Source organism: Orbicella faveolata, unplaced genomic scaffold (genome assembly GCF_042242905.1).
Source record: "Orbicella faveolata isolate gen_17 unplaced genomic scaffold, um_ofav_v1 contig_26, whole genome shotgun sequence".
In the NCBI taxonomy this organism is placed as follows: domain Eukaryota; kingdom Metazoa; phylum Cnidaria; class Anthozoa; order Scleractinia; family Merulinidae; genus Orbicella; species Orbicella faveolata.
The window spans coordinates 16,674,027-16,695,000 of record NW_028301554.1 but is presented as its reverse complement, the minus strand read 5'-3'; the positions used below and the strand labels follow the sequence as shown (position 1 = coordinate 16,695,000).

General features: G+C 38.3%; 2 protein-coding genes across 2 annotated transcripts in view; both read left to right on the top strand.

The window, feature by feature from the left end:
- Nucleotides 1-3,858, top strand: part of LOC110065562 (uncharacterized) — a 5,733-nt gene extending 1,875 nt beyond the window's left edge. Inside the window, exons 3-5 of the mRNA XM_089295121.1 lie at nucleotides 495-554; nucleotides 1,245-1,356; nucleotides 3,560-3,858. Of these exons, the coding sequence (XP_089151247.1) occupies nucleotides 495-554; nucleotides 1,245-1,356; nucleotides 3,560-3,587 (200 nt within the window). The 3' untranslated portion in view covers nucleotides 3,588-3,858. The remainder of the gene's footprint in view (nucleotides 1-494; nucleotides 555-1,244; nucleotides 1,357-3,559) is intronic.
- A 2,440-nt stretch (nucleotides 3,859-6,298) lies between these two features.
- Nucleotides 6,299-20,958, top strand: LOC110066533 (protein FAM227B-like). The gene is made up of 15 exons (XM_089295119.1): nucleotides 6,299-6,704; nucleotides 8,519-8,662; nucleotides 9,855-9,919; nucleotides 10,233-10,277; nucleotides 10,951-11,055; nucleotides 12,064-12,126; nucleotides 12,359-12,394; nucleotides 13,030-13,134; nucleotides 14,107-14,233; nucleotides 14,876-14,977; nucleotides 15,848-15,987; nucleotides 16,766-16,923; nucleotides 17,690-17,767; nucleotides 17,896-17,970; nucleotides 18,989-20,958. The coding sequence occupies exons 1-15, from the start codon at nucleotides 6,461-6,463 to the stop codon at nucleotides 19,059-19,061; spliced, it is 1,560 nt and encodes a 519-aa protein (XP_089151245.1). The 5' UTR covers nucleotides 6,299-6,460; the 3' UTR covers nucleotides 19,062-20,958.
- Nucleotides 20,959-20,974: the final 16 nt, after the last annotated feature.

Here is a 20,974-nt window from a genome sequence, read left to right as displayed (position 1 = left end):
TTCATAACTGAGCTAGAAGTAGAAAATTGGCAGGTTATCCTTTGCAGGGGGGAAGGGGTGGCAGGTTAAAGGATCGGTAATTGCGGGAGAGGGGCAAAGTTAAGTTAAAGATTTTTGGCTCCCAGTAGCCTCCTGCGGTACACGGAATATTATGAAGCAGGTCATGTTTTTGCCTCTAGGTGCGAGTGACATCTCTCTTTCGGTCTGATATTGTCTACAACATTCGTGGAAAGGAGAAGTGCGGGTAGGGAAACCTATAAAAATCTTCATCAACCAGAAGGAATACCTGCTGGCTAGAATTTGCCTGATCATGCAAAAGTTGGAGAAAAAAGTTAGACTGTTGGGCCCCAGCTGAAAACGAGACAGACTTTGCCTTCTTTCAGTCGTATATCACAAAGTCATACTGTAATTTAAAGTTTTTATTTATTTTTCATTTTTTCATTTATTTATTTATTTATTTATTTATTTATTTATTTATTTATTTATTTTCATAGAGGACCACAGTAGAGGAGTCTACATGCATGATCATCCAGACTTCCCATCAGTGATTGGAGGTGGGTGCATACATTTTACTCAGCAAAACTTAGTCCATCGGATGGCTCCATCCAGTTCTGGAGGGTCCCTCTCCCGAGAGCGTAGCAGTTGCGTGACAGAGAGAGGAAGCAAACCTGCTCTGAATGCTAAGATTAAATGTTCTACTAGCATAACTTTCAAATAATTTCGTGCGCGTTGATCGTTATTTTAATTCAGTCACAGCCATCAATTTTAGAAAAATATTTTTTGAAGAAAAGCAGTCTTATCTGAGAATATATAAAGAATAATAAGCACAATGAGTTTCATTTGCATTGGATATAAAAGAATGTAATTATTTAGGATGAGTATCTTCTTAAAGGATGAAGGCCGTTTGAAAATGTGGTCGATGAGTTGGACTATATGGCTTTTGGGGGTGAGTGTAGGTGATTTAGTACAGGCACGGATTATTTAAACCCTTTCGTGCACTAGGAAATTTTTTTCTCGGGATTTGTGCTCGCATGATATTTTCTTCTCCGTATCACATGTTTTTTTACCTCATTGAACGTGAGTGTTTTTTTTTTTTCGGCAGTGGTCGTATGCATGAATTATGTTTTAGTAAAAATATGCTTGCAGGATGTATTTTTCAAAATCACCAGCCCCCCCCCCCCCCCCCTCCTTAAAAGTCAAATGGTCAGCCCCTAAACAAGTCACGTTACTTATATGGTTACCAGGTCCCGGTGGCCCATATAGAACCCATTATCTACACTCTCGGTTTGGAATTGGTCATAAACATAGACGCGCAGTGAAATTGAAAAACGAGATGCTGAGGATGTTTTATAACAGGTATTTGTCTTGTTTACCCTTGTTTTGTAATTAAGATAAAGTTTACTTAAAGTGCACCTAACCCCAAAAATTTTTTTTCGCTAAAACGAATCTAGACTTTATTTGAAGCATTTGGGCGAAGAAATTTTTGAATTTGGTTGAATCCTCGATTTTCTATGCCCTTTCAAAGTCGCGATTAAGTGTTTCACGACCGCGTTTTAGGGAGTCTGGGGCGGCGGTACCTGATGACGTCTACCCAGGAACCAAACACAATAGCGCCTCAGTCAACTCTCTGTATTTGCTCGAGAAAATAGAACGCAAAACTAATCGTTCCGATGTATTTTGGGGCTAAAACGTCCAAGTTTTGTCTCAGAATCATTTCTTTTTCGTCACTGGAGTCAGAGTTAAGTTTCGATTCGGAAGGCTCCGAAATAAACTTCGATCGAGCACGTTCGACAACTGTGAACTCACTGCTTAGAGCTTTGAGAGCAATTTACAATATTTCAAGCGACGACGGGGAAGACGTCTTTGCGGACGAGCTGCTTGTATATTAGGAATGGAAAGCTAGATACGAAGTGGAGGAGCAGGCAAACGAAAAGCAGGAAAGAAAACTCAAGGACTGCTTTGGATGGTAATTTCGTCAACTAAACATAAGATTCCCACGCGTGTTTATAGCCCGTTTACATTTGTCCTTACCGAGAATGTATTTTGTCAAGGTTCTGTTAAATCCAGTTTGTGTTTTACTTTCAGTTGAATGCTTCATGTTTATAAGAGCGACGTACGTGTTGCAGTTTTCGAGACTTGATGACCTCCAAAACATTGGCTTCGATCGATTGAAAATCGTATTGTTTGGACCTGTATTTTTGAAGCTGCGGGAAGCAAGGCGGAAGGAAACATTTCATACAATTACCGATTTCACATTGTCACACATTTTAAGTCATAACTCCAAATAACCAATGTAAATTGTTCTCAAAGTTTGCAGTGAAATTCGTCGGATAAGCGAAAAGGATGTGTTCCCTAAGCGGTCCGCAGATAATGTTACGCGGTCATATTTTCGACGCTATTGCACAGAATCTTTGTCGCACTGCTGATTTCCAAACCTTCGAAAAACTCTGTGAGTCTAACAATTTTGTTATCATGTAATTCTAGAGGATTAATCTTCGACTTTCATCTAAATCGAATGAGAAATAAGTGTTGGTTAGCGGCGTACAGTTGCGATTTATTTACATATCAGTATAACGGTCTTTGATCATGACCGGATCACACAACTTTGCCGGTTATGTTATAAATACTGCGGGATTGGAAGATATAGGTTGTAGGTAGTATTTCTACAAATTGCTGGTTAGCTTTAAGCAGAAAATTTATGAAAGCAGCGTTCGAAAGTCTGCGGAACAAATTCCAGTGAGAGTTCTTCAATGGTTCTCACAGATTCAGTTCGCTTCTTTCGGTTCGACAAAATCAACCATCGTTTACGTCTTTATTGCACCATTAGTCGATCATCGTCAGTAAAGTGTACAGTATATCTTTCTTTAGATCTGGAATATTGCTGCAACAGCCGATAGCACCTCTGGAAGGCGTTTCTGCGCACTTTTCGAATGTGTATTGCACCATCCTGAAGGAAATGAGAGGAAATGAGATATCCAACCTTCCTGGGTAGACGTCACAAGAGCCGCTGGACCCATTCTCCTCAAACTCGGTCGTGAAACAAAATGGCGGTGTTTTGGAGCTATTTTCGAGATTTCGTCGTGGCACAGAAAATCGAGGATTTAACGGAATTCAAAAATTTTTTCGCAGAACTATTTCAAATAATAAGTAGATTCGTTCTAGCGAAAAAAACTTTTTGGGGTTAGGTGCACTTTAACAGAGAACTTAGCAGTTTTCTAAGCCCTCGTTTATTCCGAACATTAATTAAAAAGCGGCTTTTTAATGCCTGAACATTAAAAAGTTTAGCGGTGACTGAATGCCCAGTCTTGTGGTTTGACACTAGTACAAGTGAAAGGAAAACGCTATACTAGTCTATAGATCGTGGTATTCCATTACCTTCTCGTTCATTCTTTCATTTTTTTATGTACATCCGCTTGTCTAGCCTGAAATGTTAGTAATCCGCCTAACACGTACAAGAGACGTTCAGGCTGAGGGCGGGTGATGACTGACATTTCAGGCTACCGCTTGTCTTTCCTCTTTTTACCTGGCATAATCTTAGTTTTCTTTATTCATTTTACAGGCCTCAGCGGAGAGACGAGCAACAATAGCCTTCCCCATACGTCGAAGAGGCTTTCTGCGCACTGGTTTTAATTTCAGAGAACTCTATAGACCATAGCTACAAAAACGGGGATGCTAATTTTTGGAGCACGTGTCATACAGACTGAATTCATTCGCAAACAATATATACAGAAAAGTATAATTAAAACAATTAAAACCAGGAGTTTACAATTAGAAATATAGAACATGAGCAAATATTAATGTAACCTTTTTGCACGGAACTTGCGGATTAAATATAGTTCTTAGGTGAATTCCATAAAATTATCTTATTATATGGAGAAGAGTGTTTTACTGGGAACTAAACCACTCGTAGATTCCATACGCCACTTCATCCGGGACCCGAGTGGCGTATTTTCCGTATGTCACCTTTGTGAGTGTCATATCGTTCAATGACGTCACGATTCCCGCCTTTTGCTTTCAGTTGAATTGGTTTCTCCATACAATAAAAAGAACATTACACGTTGGCTCGAAGATATGAATTTTATGTTCTCGTGGCAAGAACAATATCTCACTCGTTCGCTTCGCTCACTCGTGAGATATTGTTCTTACCACTCGAACATAAAATTCATATCTTCTCGCCACCGTGTAATATCCTCTATAGACTTTCCGCGTGACGGTATATACTACCCAACCATGTTCGAAGATCGCCTTCGACTATTGTCACTTATTAGGAAGTTTAGGAAAACCACGACGGTAACGGCAAGGGGTATGTCGCTAAACGGTTTAATGAGCAGAACAATGGTTGTGCACGTGCGTTATAATTCTTGGTACATTTCTTTGCCGTCCTCCGCAAGACAACAACGTGAAATGACCAAATTCTGCGTTGTTCGCAGAACGTAAACCACGACGACTATTTTTCTTATTTTTATTTCTAATGTTTCGTCCTGTCCCAGATTCAGTTTTGTGATAGTTTTGACACCAAAAAACAAAGGAAAATGATTTATGAGTACCGCGAGATTAGTAGGAAAAATATAAAATCATATCTTAATCGACGTTGTTAATCGACGTTTTTAATCGACGTTCTTACAATCCCCACTAGGGAGCTTAAGCGACACCGACACCGAGGAAGGCGCCTAGTAAAAAATGAATTTACCACTTAACAAGCGACATTCGCAATTCTCTAGATCTGTTGAGTGCGTCAATGGCTCTAAAAACGTGCTCAGGCTAAATACGCAATGACAGCGTTCAATTCCAAAAAGAAAAACGACAATTAATCTTCGTAGCTACGCAGGACTTGGTCATTTTACGTTGTTGTTTTGCAGAGGGCCGAAAAAATGTACAAAGATTTATAACGCACGTGCACAGCTATAGTTTTCTCATTAAACCTTTTGTTTGGTGAAGTTCTTGTTGCCGTCGTCGTCGTGTTTTGCTTCATGAGGGAGCTTAAGGTGGCCGAACACAGTTTTCGCGCGCGCTTTTGCTGATGCAATTCAGCGCGCGCACAAGGATTGCAAAAAACAAGCATGCCGTCAATAGAGCGATCATTTTATTTACTCAACACCCGCACTATCTATGCTATTTTTCCCTATAATTGAACGCAGTGTATTGATGACTTTAGTCTTTTATCACAAATATATGTTAGAAAAGGTAAAGATGCAAAGAGCTCAGCAATTCTCAGCTTTTTCTTTGTTACCGAAAGAACCCAGTTAAATGCAGCGCATGCGTAGTAAGTCAAAAAATTGCGATTGAATGAAAATTTGCACTCTCGGAAATACGCCTATTTCTCGAGAACCACTCATTAGAATTTCACGAAATTTGGCGCGAAAATACTTTAGGAAATAAGTAACCGGAGTATTGAAAATAATTGAACTTTAACAAAGGAAACTCTAGATATTCCAGTAAACCTTCAACAAGGGATAATTAAACATCTCTTTGTTAAATTATTAGCAAAATGGTCTTAACTTGTGAGAATCGTTACAAGCTTGGTGCATGCAAATTATAAAGAAAATCTAATGACTAGATTTTCTACAAATAAACAAAACCGATTTTAAAGGCCTGTTTATTTTTATTCGTGTTGCCATGGCAACGGCTCATACGTCAGCTTAATCATCAAAACCCAAAGTTTGTGTTGTTAACTTGCTTACTGCCATTTTTGGCGACCGAGGGATCAAGGGTTTTAGAGAAAAACGGTGAATGAAACATAGGTATCAAAAACTGTGTTCAGCCACCTTAAGCAATAACGACGGAAGCACCAAGGACGACGGCTGGAAAAAAATGGACTTGAATTTTACCTTTGAATTCCGCAATTATCAAGAATTATTCTGCAAGACCAGCGGTCTAAAACCCTACTCAAACTAAAAATGTAACGCCAGCGAATAATTCTAGAAGAAAATACGAAAAATTAGCTGTCGTGGCTCACGTTCTTCAAAATACCCAAAACTTGGTCATTTCACGTTGTTATTTTGCAGAGGACGGCAAAGAAATGTACAAAGACTCATAACGCACGTGCACAGCTATCGTTTTGCTCATTAAACCTTTTGTTGGGTGGCGTTCTCGTTGCCGTCGTCGTCGTGGTTTGCTTAAGCCCTCTATAATACGGCTCCCTATTTACGAAGACCGTTGCTCCCGTTTCCCAAACCGATCCCCGGCTCTGTCAGTACTTTCTCATTCTAATTTGATTTGTAGGCTTTTGGTTTCCCGTAAACCCTCATTTCTTTCCACTTTTATCCTCTGTCTCTGCTCAGTTTTTTTAAATTGTGCACATACAGATGCATTATGGGAAAAATTACTGTAGTTGCTAGGTAATTTTTTGTTGGCCCAAACGCCAGGTCACTCAGCTTCAAGATGGCGGCAAAATAGAATAGATATACGTCCTCACTGCTGGGAAAATTACCTAAAACTTCCCATTAATACTACAAGCTAGATGGATCCTCGAATCCAAGCAATTCTAGCGCAATATGAGAACGAAGAGAAGTCAGAGGTTTTAAAGCACAAGCCCAAAACACCAGAACCGCCGAAAAGCTTCGAGCAATGGTTGGAGAGAAGACCTGAGGGCTTTCAAGGCTGGCCTGCGGAAACTGAAGATTTAAAGGAATTTAATATTACAGTCGCGTCCGTTGGATTAGGAAGTTTGGATGATATCATGGACGACCTTGGACATCATGCACGTATCTTTTAGCTTGGTTAAGGCGGTTAAGAGTTCATGTACATGTACTTAAAACTTTCGCCGTATGATTGAGTTGGTAACAATAAGATTGGTTTGCCACTGTACATAAGCTTACTCTCCTCGCCATCATGGCATTACAACAGATGCATGTACTTATACGAATTGCACTGAAGTGCACAATTAGACAAAGAAAAACCTGACCCATTTTCGCGTCATATGATATTTAGATACACGTACATGTATCTACAAAATTGTGAAACCACTTCTATTTTTGTTTGTTAAAAGGTATGTACATGTACATGAACATAGATTATTATGTTGTGGTTCAATTTTTAACAAAGTTACAATTAATTTTTTTACTTTTCGTCTGGTATATTTTTAATATTAAAATGTATATGAAGTACAGGAAAATACCCAATTGCACTGAGGGTAATATTGAACCACAACATGCATATCAGTCCTCGTGTTGCATGTCCACTCAATCATAAGGCCATGTGTAATCAGTGACCTAGGGTGCTTACCATTTACAAAAACCATCCGGTTGGAAATTTCAGGCATAAACATTAAACAATTAAATGCGACATTGCCGGAGAGGGAATCGCTATAAAGTATGTCCACATAAGCTAGAGAGACTTAAAAGAGCAGAAAAATAGCATCACCTCAAATCACAGCCCATAATTTCTGAAGCTTCCCAAATGGAATGGCCCGAACCATTTGATTTTCCAACTGGAATTTCCGGTTTTCCCATGTAAATGGTAAGTACCCCTAGTCATACTGCTTTTGAACTTCTACGTGTTTGAGTTTTCAAATACAAACATCTCCTAATTCAGTCCTACTCAGATTTTTTTTTTGCAATTAGATGTCATTTCTACATTTAATATTGTAATGGCATCATTGAAATTTAAGCATATAATGAGTCATATAATTATCTGCTTTGTAGTTGTTTTGACCATGTGTTACTGTTCATGTAGTTCCACATGTTATTCTACACCATACTTGTATGGACCATTGGATGACTTTGATTGGGTGTCACGAAAACTCAGACCCAGAAAACTCAGACCCCTCAAAATACATAAAAAAAAGATATAAACTTGTCTCAATTCTTATCACCTAAAATGTTTTATGGTCACGCAATGTTCATAGGCAACAGCCATGCCTGTAAGGAGCAAGATGTTTATCTTCTCCGGTTTATCGCTGTCACGTCGATAGAACGGTTAAAAACTAACAATTAAGTTTAAAATAGCAGCCGACACTTTGATGACATTTGCTGGTGAATTTTTTACCGAAGAAATAGAAAGATAGAGTCACTATAATGTTGTTCAAATTGAAGTCAGTTTTGTATCTACCAGATGCGACAGCGATAAACTGGAGAAGATATATATCTTGCTCCTGTCTGGCTGTTACCTATGAACATTGCATGACCTTAAGACATTTCAGGTGATAAGAACTGAGACAAGTTTAAATCTTTTTCTTCTTTTTGTTATTTCGAGGGGTCTGAGTTTTCGCAGTCTGAGTTTTCGTGAAACCCCTTTGATTTTCACACATTGTGAAAAAGAGAATGAGTTTAATATTACACAATTTAACGTATCAGTTAAATCTTAGACTGTCTGCCTCAGAGCTGTCATTAAGGTTTTGGTTCACTTGAAGCCTTGATTCTTCACACCATGACAAACTTGTTACTGAATGGGTGAACTGTATCAACAACAGGCTAGTTAAAAGTACCAAAAGTCAGTGATCAAGCCATCAAGTTTAGTTTATTATATGCAAAGAGATTTTTACTTTTCCTTAATTTCAAAACTTCTTATATTAACATAGCTCTAGACATCGGCTTAATTGATGAGGTAAATGATGAAATCCAAGAACTGGAAAAGAAGCTCAATGTCTATGTGAGTCAGGTTTTGAGTGATAAGGAGAGGCCACGGAGTACAGCTGAGACTCTTAGCCCTGCAACCATGAAAGGTGAATCACTTCCTTTGCATAAAAATTTAAAAAGCACCTGTATCTGCAGTCCTGTCGAAGTGTAGTATAAGATAAGATAAGATAAGAACTTTATTAACATGTCGAAGTCGCTAGCATACAATGTATACTAACTGGGGACACCTAAATACGATTTCTTATCTAATAATTAATAATAGTAAAATTGTACATACAGTATACGGGATAGAGTAAAATTATTTGCCACCTGCTTTACATTACTGTCAGTAACTAATCCTTCACCTCAAGTCTTAACTGTCCACGTTCTATTTCTGTTATCATGCCTTCTACTATAAATATTTGGATAGGGCTGCATCAGCCGAACTGATTTTAAGGACACTCTGTTGAACAGGCTTTTTCTCTATTTCTTGGACCATGACTGTAGAGAAGATACCTACACTACATGTACGCTTATGAATAGTGAGGTGCATCTTTCTAAGTCTACATGTAGGTCCATTGAATTATAAGGTTTCTGAGGTTAATGTTACAGACTAATTCTCAATTTTTATTGGTTGGGTGCAGTTTTACCTGTCTTGTAGATTTTTTTTTAAGTAAGCACAGTTGGAATGTGCAGTTCTGGAAAATATCTATATATACATGTACTGTAGGTACAGTGTACCCCATGGAGTTGCTGAGGGTGTAGGGGGTCTCAAAAGCCAAATTTTGAAACAAAAGTATGAAACTAAACTGGACTCTCCATAGGGGCCAGGCAAAATATTCAAACCAAAACACCTTCCATTGGGAAGGTTTGGCTATTTTCTGAAGAAAAAAAAAAAACAATATGCAATAATAGCAGTTGACTCTGATTGAATGGCTGTGGTACACTGTGCATTTAAAGCTGTAAGAGTGTTAGAGATTAAATCAATCAGTTCAAATCACTGGCAGAATACAGGATTTTATAAAATTTTATTCTGACTCTTAAATAAATTTGTCTTCCAAAAGTGAGTTCCAGCTCTTTCTTTAACCATTATTGTCATGGATTATTACAGCTGTATCTGACAATCCTAAACAGAACTTTATGTCAGATTTTTTAGTTTGGAACTAGGTGACTTTTGTACTGTATACATGACTGTACACATGAAGGTTTGGTCTAAAATATTCAGTTTTTATCAGGCCAAACAACTGATGACTTATAGTATTAAAATTTTAATATCTGCTTTTCTTTTGAATAACACAGCAATACATGTAAGCTCAGAGATTCCAGCAGAAGTTATCAACAAAAAAGAAAAACCTGTACAGTTGGTAAGAAAATGTGACATTTGGTCAATAACCTATATTTACGTGTATTATATTTCTTGCTCCATGAGCAGGCAAGATGAACCAAATTCTGCAATGTGATTGGCTCCTCGAGCAGGCAAGATGGTGCTCTCTTATCTGTTTGGGATTACGGTCCCATATAATCCCATATACATGTACATGTAATAAATCCTTTATTTACCGAGTCCGTCAGTCAAGTTGGCTAGGTATTGGCCTCATTCTTAATGTTTTGTGTGTTTATGGACCTTGTCTACGTCTCGGGCCATAGATTTAAATTTGTATTATTTCTCTTACTCAGTATGGTCTGGGAGATGAACAAGCCAATAGAATGAAGAGTGTTCAGGTACAATGTACATACAATGATATTTCCATTTTATTACAATGATCTATTTACTAATTTTTTAGCAAATGGAATGCAATTTTTCTGACTTTGAGTCACAACAGCTGTGTCACTGACATCTCCATGCATACATACTTTTTCAAAATATAACAAATGAAGAAATTAAATTAGTGATAAAAACGCATGCTTCACTTCCCTTTTCAGTTTTAGAGAAAAACCAAAAAACTGTAAAACAAAAGGCTGTCCTTATTTTCTCTGCCATTCTGCTCCAGGTCTCCCTCAGTCTACCACATCGTCTCTTTCCCTCCGGGAAATGATGATGTTGGGTGCCATGCATTCTGAGGATGTGGCCCATGACCCCCATCGCCACTGGTCAATTACGCATGCTCAATGCACAAATTCTTGAAACTCCAATTTGGCTTATTAATATATAAATGGACACCATTTTTATTTTGATTATTTCCTGTGCCAACATTTCATTTAACTTAAGATGAAGTACATGTACTGTTAAGTATTAGATGCAGTGTGGGCAGAAGAAATTCAGTTTGGAAGCTACAGTCTCTTTGGCTTTAGTGTGAGCCGTTTTTGTCCTGTTTTATCCTTTAAGCTTTGAAAGATTTTTACCTGAGGTTTCACCAGCAGTTAGATATTGACATCTCTTCTAATTTGTACCCAGTTCACCTCTTATCCTGGCTTCTTTCCTAATGAAGTAACACCATTGCCAGGCCAGCTGGAAGCTCCTCAGTTGCTGAACAAAGTCACCAAGGCACAGCAATTCCCTGTGAGTCAGACTTACCCTTCTTTGAATACACTTGCATGCATATGTACATGTGCTTGCATGTGTATTCATTGTTACTCATTGTTTAGCAAGAAAGTGAATCAATTTTATATTTATGTAGTAAATTTAACTTAAATAAGGATAAATTTTGATATTTTTCTGATCACTTATTGTTGTTACGATTTTGTCTATATTAGTATTCTGTGTATTTATATCTTATTTCAGGCAGTTTATTTAAAATAACAAATCTAGAATTCTGTATAAACTGGCCCAATTACTCCGATTTCTCATTTTTATACTTGTACATGTATATATATTTAATTCTTTATTTTATTTTATTTTGATCATCTGTGAAATTGAATTCCAGTAAATAAATAAATAAACAAACAAATAAATAAATGTACATTTACACGTACATGCAATGCTGTACGTATAAGTTTCTTTATGTGGTTTTAAACCATTGATTAAAAATTAGTGATATATGTGTGTACTGTACGTTACTTGCAAATAATTTTGGGGGCGTTTTATTTCTGATATTTAATTTTCAGACACTTTTGATCTTACTTCGGGCGAATTTCAAACAGAACTTTTGGACGCTTCACTGAAACATGGCTAACATAAATTTACACCTATAAAACACATTTTATACTGAAACAACATGAAAATGATAGTTTTACTGCACCATCAAGGTTTTACAGATACACCGATGGGAAGAATATTTTGGACACTTAAAATTTTGGACACTTAAAAATTTTAGACAGTATTTTTATTTTTCACACACTTGTTTGTTCAAAATTAAAATCAGCCAAAATTTTTTGCAAGTAATGTGGTTTAAAAGTTACTGTACATGCACATGTCACTCCACCTTCCTGGGGATACACGAACCTGCTATAACTGTGATGTATCAGATTGTGTTCATAATGATTCCGGCTGTTGTTTTTCTCTCACTTTTTTTTCACTTCTTAAATATATCGATTGTATTTAAGGGTTTATTTATATTTTTCACTGCAGTCAATTTTTCGTAAAAGGTGGAAAAAGTTGTTCTTGTCAGAAGGATCTGTAATGTTATTACAGGTAAAAGTCATACTGGAATAATGTTCTGAATTAATAATGTTCTGAATTTCATGTTTTCGGTTTTCTGTCAGCGAACATGCGTACTTTGCAATGGACCAAAGCAAATATGGAATTAAGTTTTATTTGTTTAATGATTTGTAAAATGTGTGGCATGTTCTTTTATATGATAACATTAGTCTTAAGGTTTCATAATCAGAATGTGTCATTAATTGAATTGTTCCTATTTACACAGGATACTTTCTGGTGGTTCTTTCTGGAAAAATTCCAGGTCAGCATTTGCTCTATTTGCATGGTAGTGAAGTTGTACATATAGTTTGTGATGATATTTTCACTGCAAATGTATTTATTTAAGCAGGAAAATTAGGGTAAGTTAAGTTAAATGACATTTTGACGACTTCATATCATCATTGTCGAATGATTAAATTGAAAATAACGGCAAGGCATATTTATAGTACTTAGGATGTGAGAAAATGAAATTAGCAAACGTTACACGAAAACATTCATGTAAAAAGTTTCACGCGAATGGAATCCGCTTGGGTGTTCAGGCTGGGAAGAACATATACATGTAACTGAATTAAAGTTTAAATCGCACGCTAGCTGAAATGAAGTCCCACGTATATAGCAGCATAATTATGAGAGTTTATGGTCACACAATGGCAACAATTTGACCTCTTTTAACTATTTATCACAAGTGAAAGCTAAATCTTGATCTCGTATTATTCAGTTTTCACTGAGTGTATCACAAAACACTTACCTTCAGTCCGAGACATGCCTGAAATCAGGTTCACACTTTCATTGTATTTCGTGGAGAATTTCGTTTTAAGTGTAACACATGCTTGTTAGTATTCCCTGGTTGGTATTTAACAAGATTTCGTATTCCTTTTTTCTTTTTTCTTTTATTAGCCCGATTGCAAGAAAGCACAAGATGGATTGTTCAACAGAATAGCGGACTGTTTTGTGTCCTTATTCTTTGGTGTCAGTCCAGATTTTAGGGACAGATTCTTCCAGGTAACTAAGGCTATTGGAGAAAGACCTCTGGAAGAAAAAACTTGCTTGGAGGGTCTTAGAGTCTATTGGTTGTTATCTGTAATTTCTCCATGAGACTAGTTTTACAAATCTTCAAATTACTTGATGTCTGTTTTTGGTGAAATCAAAACATCCCGTTGTTTTGTTGCATGTATAACCCAAGAGCAAAACCAAAGCCAATCTTGACACTTGCGGCATTTGGCTAGACATGGCAAAGTGTTCTGTAAGGATAAGCTTACGGTCACAGAATGAGTATAATAACAACAATGGTAAAAATGTAGTTACAAAACAAAAAGGCCGAGCCCGAAGAGTTAGTAAACTATGGACAATTTTCTGGACTCACTATGTTTTTTGGTAGCTACAGTTTTAACGCTCTCTACCATTGTTGCCATTGTACGAGTTCATTCTGCAACCGGAAGCTTACCCTTACTCACTTGTAGGTTCCTAGTCATTATTTCGTCGGCGCTCATTCAGTTCGTCTTGTGTCCATGGTTAAGCTTGGCGGCAGCTGTCAGTAAACCGTTCTAGTGTAGTGTACATGTAGTACAGTGCAGTGCAGGATAAATCTTGGAAGGTATACCTCTACAGGAGGTGCGGTGGCCTCATGGTTAGTGCGCTCGTCCCCGGATCGAGCGGTCCGGGTTTGAGCCCTGGCCGGGGACACTGTGTTGTGTTCTTGGTCAAGACCCTTAACTCTTACAGTGCCGTACAGGAGTATAAATGGATACCGGCGAATTGTTGTGGGAACCGAACAAATTGCGGGGGAGTGACCTGCGATGAACTAGCATCCCATCCAGGGGGGGGGGGGGGGGGCCGGTAGAAATACTCCTAGCCGCTTCATGCTGCAGAAACCGGGATAGGCTCCGGCAGCTATGAGGCAGTCGGCTCCAAGGCTTCACTTTTATACCCCTACAGGAGGCGTAATTTCATTTCTTGTTTTTCTTTTCAATCTAGCACTTTGCCGACTGCCTTGCTCAAGCAGTGTACGCTGCATACTGTGAAGTCTTTCCACGATCTTATCAACTGTTCGATGATGACTTCAAGAGTTTCCTTCTCAACACCATTTCTGAGTGGGTCACAGGTAAGATAGACCACGAAATCATGACGGAAATTTACCGTGAAATACATACATGTTATTTGCCGGCTGGAAGGTCCGTATAGTGAAAAACTATGACCGATTTGAAGTACGAGTTCAGAGTTTTTCACTATACGGACTGACCCTAAGCCGGTAAATAACTTTTTTTATTTTTTCCTCTCACATCGCGCACGAGTTACCGTGACCGTGGTTCGAGATAGGAAATTCCGGACCGCGCTAAGAACCAATCAGATTGCAGGATTCGTTAACGTGGCCTCTTAGAAAAATAAGGACTTTTAAGCGAATTTGAGAGATTTTCTTTTGAAGTGACTTACGTACTTAGTTACGTACAGCTCAATGTCCGTTTTACAATCATTTACTTCCAGTATGGCACCGATATCTATTGAAATTAAGATTTTCAGACGACGGAAGACAAAAAAATGAAAACACGATCAGATTACGCGTTTCTTTCAATCCGACTTAAATCTCAAGTTTGTTATGTAATTGATCAAATTGCCACACAACGTCCTTTAATGATGACGGTATGTATGGTTTTCGTGTAAAATGTTTCTTCAACCGAAAACTGTTTGAAAAAACGCCTTAAACGCAGCGCGCCTAAGCATTTATGTCGTCATGTACTTGTTCTAGGTACCAGGCCCCCACCTTACTCTTGGGAGAAATGGAACCTAAAGCTCCTGGAACCGAGCAATATCAGAGAACTACAAGATGACAGAACGCAGTCTCTAAAAGGTAAATGAGAAATAAATTAATTTTATTAAATTTAAAAATACGGAAGAGGTAATGAAATAGAACACAACAAGGTTGATCACACATTTTAAAGTAGACGTGCGATAAAAAGTGTGATTTTGTTTAAGAAAGGTTTTACTTGTTCAGGGGGGAACTTCCATATAAAAGAGGGGGGTGCTCGTCGTACCTTGCAGGGGTAAAAAAGAACGGTTTTGATACCTCTCAGGGTGTTCAGCCTCAAAAGGTCCACAGCAGAAGCCTTTGCGGTACTTTTTAGGGTATTGCGCCGAAAAAAATATGACAGTAGATAATGTGTTGTGTAAGAATTGGTACCTCTGAGAGGTGAAAAAAATTTCAAGCCACGCCCATAAGGATCTTGGTACCTCTTAGGGATTCTTTTCAAAATTTCCGACGAGCACCCCCGTCCTGTTTATATGGGAGTCCCTTCCCCCGGGTTTACTTGCAATGGAAGGTGCTGTTGTAGTTGTTTGTTTTAGAAGTAAAATGATCCGTACGTTTTACAGATGAAGAAGTCACCTAACCTTACACAGTAGCGTCTCCATCGGATATTGAGAACCGATTTGTTGTTGTGTTTCAGTCATTATTTCTTTGACTTTTTGTTTCATTAGAACTTTGGATCATTTGGAAACGCTTTAGATCGCTCCTCTCTTTTCCTATTGTATTACAATAGGAATATTGGTTAAGAGTTTCCAAATAAAAGAGACTAAACACACTTTTCTAAATTTTAGTTTAAGATTGCTGGTTTCTGTAAATTCTCACATCTGCAAATCGTTTGCTCTCCGCCAGCATTGAACCGTCTTCGCGATGTTGCCAGGTCTAAAACTTTACAATCGTTCGTGTTTTTGTTTCTAGCGAACATGACCTTTGATCTGGACGCTTGTCTGGATGAGTACAGCGTCCCAGCCAGTAAAGAGAGAGCTGTGACATACACAACTCAATATTCACCCTCTAGAATGGGACTGACTATCATCCCTTCATTTGACAGTACAGAGGTAAGTAATGTATCAAATACTCAAGACAGTGTTTGACCACATTTCCAAACACTGAGAAGAGAGTTAATGAAAATACGACGCGTACAGGAGTATTTTTGACGAGCTTCGAGGTTTTTGAAATGCGGTCGAACACTGTCCTAAGTGTTTGATATATCTTCTCAATCAATACTAAAACTATTAAAGGAGAAAGCGGAGAGACAAAATCGTAAAAATCTATACTAATTAAGGCTCCTGATTAAGATCAGATATCCAAACACTGTCACGGTCACGAATTTCTGTTTTTAAACTTGATGAATTATTGATGAGTTTGAGAACTTCAGTTGTAGAACATACTCCGTATAGTCATGTTTAAAGGTTCCTGCTCTTCGTTGTACCCTAAATCTCAGACATACTTCCAAATTCTTCCATTGGTGACCCTCCGGTCCCGCACCCCACGAATGTAAGTCCACAGGCGTGTCATATATAGTTAAGTTAACCTTTTCATAAAACAGAGATGCAACTTCTTCTGAATAAAATCGTCTAAGTGGAAAGCTTGTTTTGTTTCTCATGTCGTTACCGGATGCTTCAAAACCTATGATATTTCTTTAACGATTGTAGAATTTTTACAGTTATTAGCGCAACCTACACTCACTCACAGACTTGAAGTCAGACACGGACGGTCGGTCTGTTACCTATCTAATTCATGTTCTATTTTCTTTCTATTTTTTTTTTTTTTTTTCATCTATAATTAATCGATTTTGTATCTTATTTGTTACCATCTGCAATTTTTTTTCCACAGTCACATGAAATCGGCCCAGGCCCCGAGTTTGAACGGGTCGGTTTTAATCTTCTGGGGAGGAGTCCCTTAGTAGCGCATTATCTTCGCACCAGAGAACTGATGGGAAAAGAACAGGAACCTGTTCAGTCTGTAGGACGTACTGAAGTCGTTAAACTACAGTATCCTTTGATCTACTCTGTGGAAGGGCTGATGATTTATTGTCCCGGTCAGTCGGTGAAGAGATCTGGCCATCGTTATTCGGATCAGTTTTATTTTAGGCAAGGCACTTTACTCTTTCAGCGTCTCTCCACCAAATGCTATTTCATTAATGATTATTTTTTAAGAAGCATTAACAGCAATCGCAGTTGAAATTTGTGTTTGTCTTTTACGTGATTGATGGATCTTTTTGACGCGGCGATCTTCAGTTCTGATTTGACTGGCAGGCCCGATTATTTATTTACATCTGCGAATACAGAGGTGTTAAAAGAAGATGGAAAGCAGAGAAGCTACTCTGAAACAATCTGGTAACTTCCCTTTGGGCGTTAACTCTAGAAAGGAAACGGCGGACCACACGAGGTAAAGAAAAAATTTTTGACTTCGGTGGAGTAGAATCACTCAACACCGCCATTTCGCATGATCAGGACGGAGGGTAAAAAAATCTGAACCATCCTTCAATTTGTAAAGCACGCAGTTAGCTTTCCACGTTTGTCCATAGTTAGATTGAATTAAGGTAGGCCCTATTACCGACCGCTGTCTCTGGTAATGAACCCGCACTTTTCGGACCCGAGAAAGCAGCGGAAATCGAGCCTACAATGAAGGCAACGTAATTTGCAGTAAACTTGAATACCTTCTTTCTGCTATCGCCCATTTCTCTGAATTGTTTTGCCTTTGAGCATGTAGTTTAAAATATACTTGTTTGTGTTGCAACCTTAACACTTTTAAAAGATCGCCAGCGCCTACATATAAACAGGTGATAAGAGAATGTAAAAAGACCACGAAGACTTTAAACAACCACTATCAAAGGTAAATACTAGCAAAAGTAACATGCCACTGTAGAGGTTCAGCTTTGCATTTCACTCTTATCGAAGTTCTGAAGACAACAGGTTACGACCAACAGAAACACTTAATCTTCGTGGTACATTTTTTTACAGAGTTCTAGACACATCTGAGCAAGAAAGTTTGAAGATCCAGAAACAGAAGCGAGCTGCGTTAGCAAAGCTTGAAAGGTGAGGTGCATGAGTTAAGTCCAAGATAAGAGGAAAGAATAGCAAAGAACATACATGCAGTAGCCTGCGTCACAGACAATCAAGGGTGTCCAACATAGGTTTGGCGGGATACATGGATAAATGGAGATAAGGTTCGGGATGACAGAAATTTGAGAAATTTTAGACATTTCAGAATTTTCTTGGGAAGCGGGATTTGTTCATTTTGGCAGGCGGGATGCGGGATAGTTTTAATATTGATGGCTGGGTGCCGGAAAACAGAAAGTCACACGTCACGGACCAGGAACCAGTTGGGATCGGGATAAACGTTCTGACTGGGGCGGGATGGCGCCAGGGATTAAGGCAAAAATAGTGGCGGGATGCGGGATTGAAAGAGCCTATGTACCGCAGCTAAAGTGCTGGTTTATGAAATGCATCGCCCTTGTTAGCCGTTGACCAGAAACTGTTCGGTTGCGGAATATCAACCGAAGTACTATTCATGGTGCTGCCAGCAGCAGTTGCTACCGGATGATGTTTGATGAGCGTTGTGGCAACAAGTGAATGGTTTAAGTAGCCGTTGCTAGGTGAAGATTCACGGGTACTATGATAGCAGAGAGCAAGTGCGTCTTGAAAAAAATTGGCCATTGTTTTTGTAATTCGTCTTCATTTGTTATACTTACTTGTAATTTTGTACATCTGAACAAAGTCATAAGCATCGTGACATAGCCCCTTTAATCAGTTGAGCGGAACCACTGGGCTGATGACATTAACCCTCATTCTTTCTTATTGTTGCTGATCGTGTGAAGTAGAGTGGTTTTCAATAGCGCGTCTTAAAACCAAAATCGAAGACTTGAAGAAGCAAATACATATAGCCGGCGAATAAAAGCGCGAGAAAACGTGTGCGAATCAGTTACGATTGGTTTTGGTTTAACTTTTGATTGGACGTCGAGAGAGTGGCGCGATTTTCTTTTCATAAACTTATCACTAAGCATAGTAACTACAAAATCAATTACTTTTGACACTCGATCTTTGTTTGTACTAGCTTAAAGAATGATCTGGTTCTGAGAAATCAAGACATAAAAATGATCAGCGATCGCCTGCTCGACTTATGGTAAGTTACAGATACTTGACTTCATGCGACTGTGAATTTTCGTGTTTCTTTCGGCGCCACTCCTCCACCCCCGAACATTACGCCCTTCAAATCTCAAACGCAAAACTCTCTATTGCGACAGTAAGACTCATCCTTCATCTCCTAATGTAAGCCCATGGTTTAGAACTTTTTCTGTTCTCATTTTGCATATGGCCATTTTTTTTTATGTGCGCACCATCAATCTCGGACTATTTCGTACGATCATACTCCTCCAAACTGAATTGGAATTTTACCTTCTTTTTTGGCGCGGTTGGGGATTTGAAAATCCTTGTTACAAGTGCATGTAGCTGTAAGCAGGAAGATGTATGTAGAAGATCAAAAAGTACATTGAAACAAATATAAAAGTTAAATGTTTCTGAATTTTTTCAAAGATTTCCGTCCTTTGCCACTCCAATTTTAACGACCCTAACAACAACTTACATACATACACTTCATTAAGACACGGTGAAAACATCAGTGAGAAGCATGAAAAACCGATTAACATGCTTGCCGTGTGGGAGTACGAGAAGTCCCCCTAAATTAGCTAAGTAACCCTTTTCAGCTTATCGCGTATCTGTACTTGTATTTCAGTCACAACCCGACCATGCCACATCCGGGTTTCCCAACAGTGCTTTGGAGCAATCATCGGACGATGACACGTGATGGATAATCTTTATACTGCACGTGCAATATGCGTGAATTTTTCATGTGTGTGTGTGTTTTTCAAAAGTTGTAAATATTTATGTCATATATACTAACAAAATTTTGTGGTCGGAAGGTTTTTAGGGCAATAAGTTTTGAGGGTTTTGAACTTGCAATATATAAATTTATATTTATTTTTTGCTTTAACGTGTTCAATACTGAACGTATGTACAGAGTTTTGGAATAAAGTGGTAATATATGTGCTCGTGTAAAGGTGTTGGTTATGAAACTGGAATGGATGGTGATTATTAAGATAAGGTGCAATTTTTTTATTGTGATTGAACCAAGTTGAACCAAGAAGTAAGAGTAGTGGGGGAGAAGTGAAATTTACCCCATTTTTGAAGTCCTATCCTCCTTACATCAAGAACCCGGTTGGACCACGGGAAATATGTTCTCGTGCTTGTAGTTGTCCATGGAAATGTAAAACAGTATTTTTTTTTTTAATATTCTAGATTATTTATTGCAGCTCTCTAACTATGTGTGCACTTTCAATAATGATCTATAGGAAAAGTGGAGGTATTTGGAACGATGCAATTACAATCATGCATGTCACTACAAACGTTTCATTTACAGTGTGGACACGCCAACTATGAACAATTTTATGTACATTTTTTTGCGACTACAAAATGACGGTTTTCATATAACAGAAGTAGTTAGCACTTTTACAGCAGAAAAATGGTAATCTTTTACATTATCTAAAGGACCTTTATTCTACAGAACCCCAATTCAAAGATGTACAAAACGAAACTTGTGTTCATGGTACAAGCTGGCTTACTGTAAAACAACAACAAATGCATACTACATGAATGTCTACCGATTTTCACAACCCACGTGTGATTGCATTTTTTAGCTCTTGTAAGCTGAACACCTGAATGAGGTTTAAGTAATACATATATATATGGTTTTGGAGATCAGTCCCTTTTGTAATGAACACACACATCAACGGAGCAAACCTCAACTTTCAGTGTTCCTGATCCATTTTATGTCACCTCTGGTGACTAACTGACTGCCAAGAAAGCTTATAAATACCATTGTTATATAGCTGGCGTTTTTCCCGCTACAGCGCGCGCATTCATTGGTTAGTTCACGGTCACATGACATCCAACGATGAAACTGTTTCCCGCGAAATGTTGACTGCTGCTGCACGTCATTTGTCAATAAAGTGATTATTTGTTTTCCACCGGTTTGACCCATTAG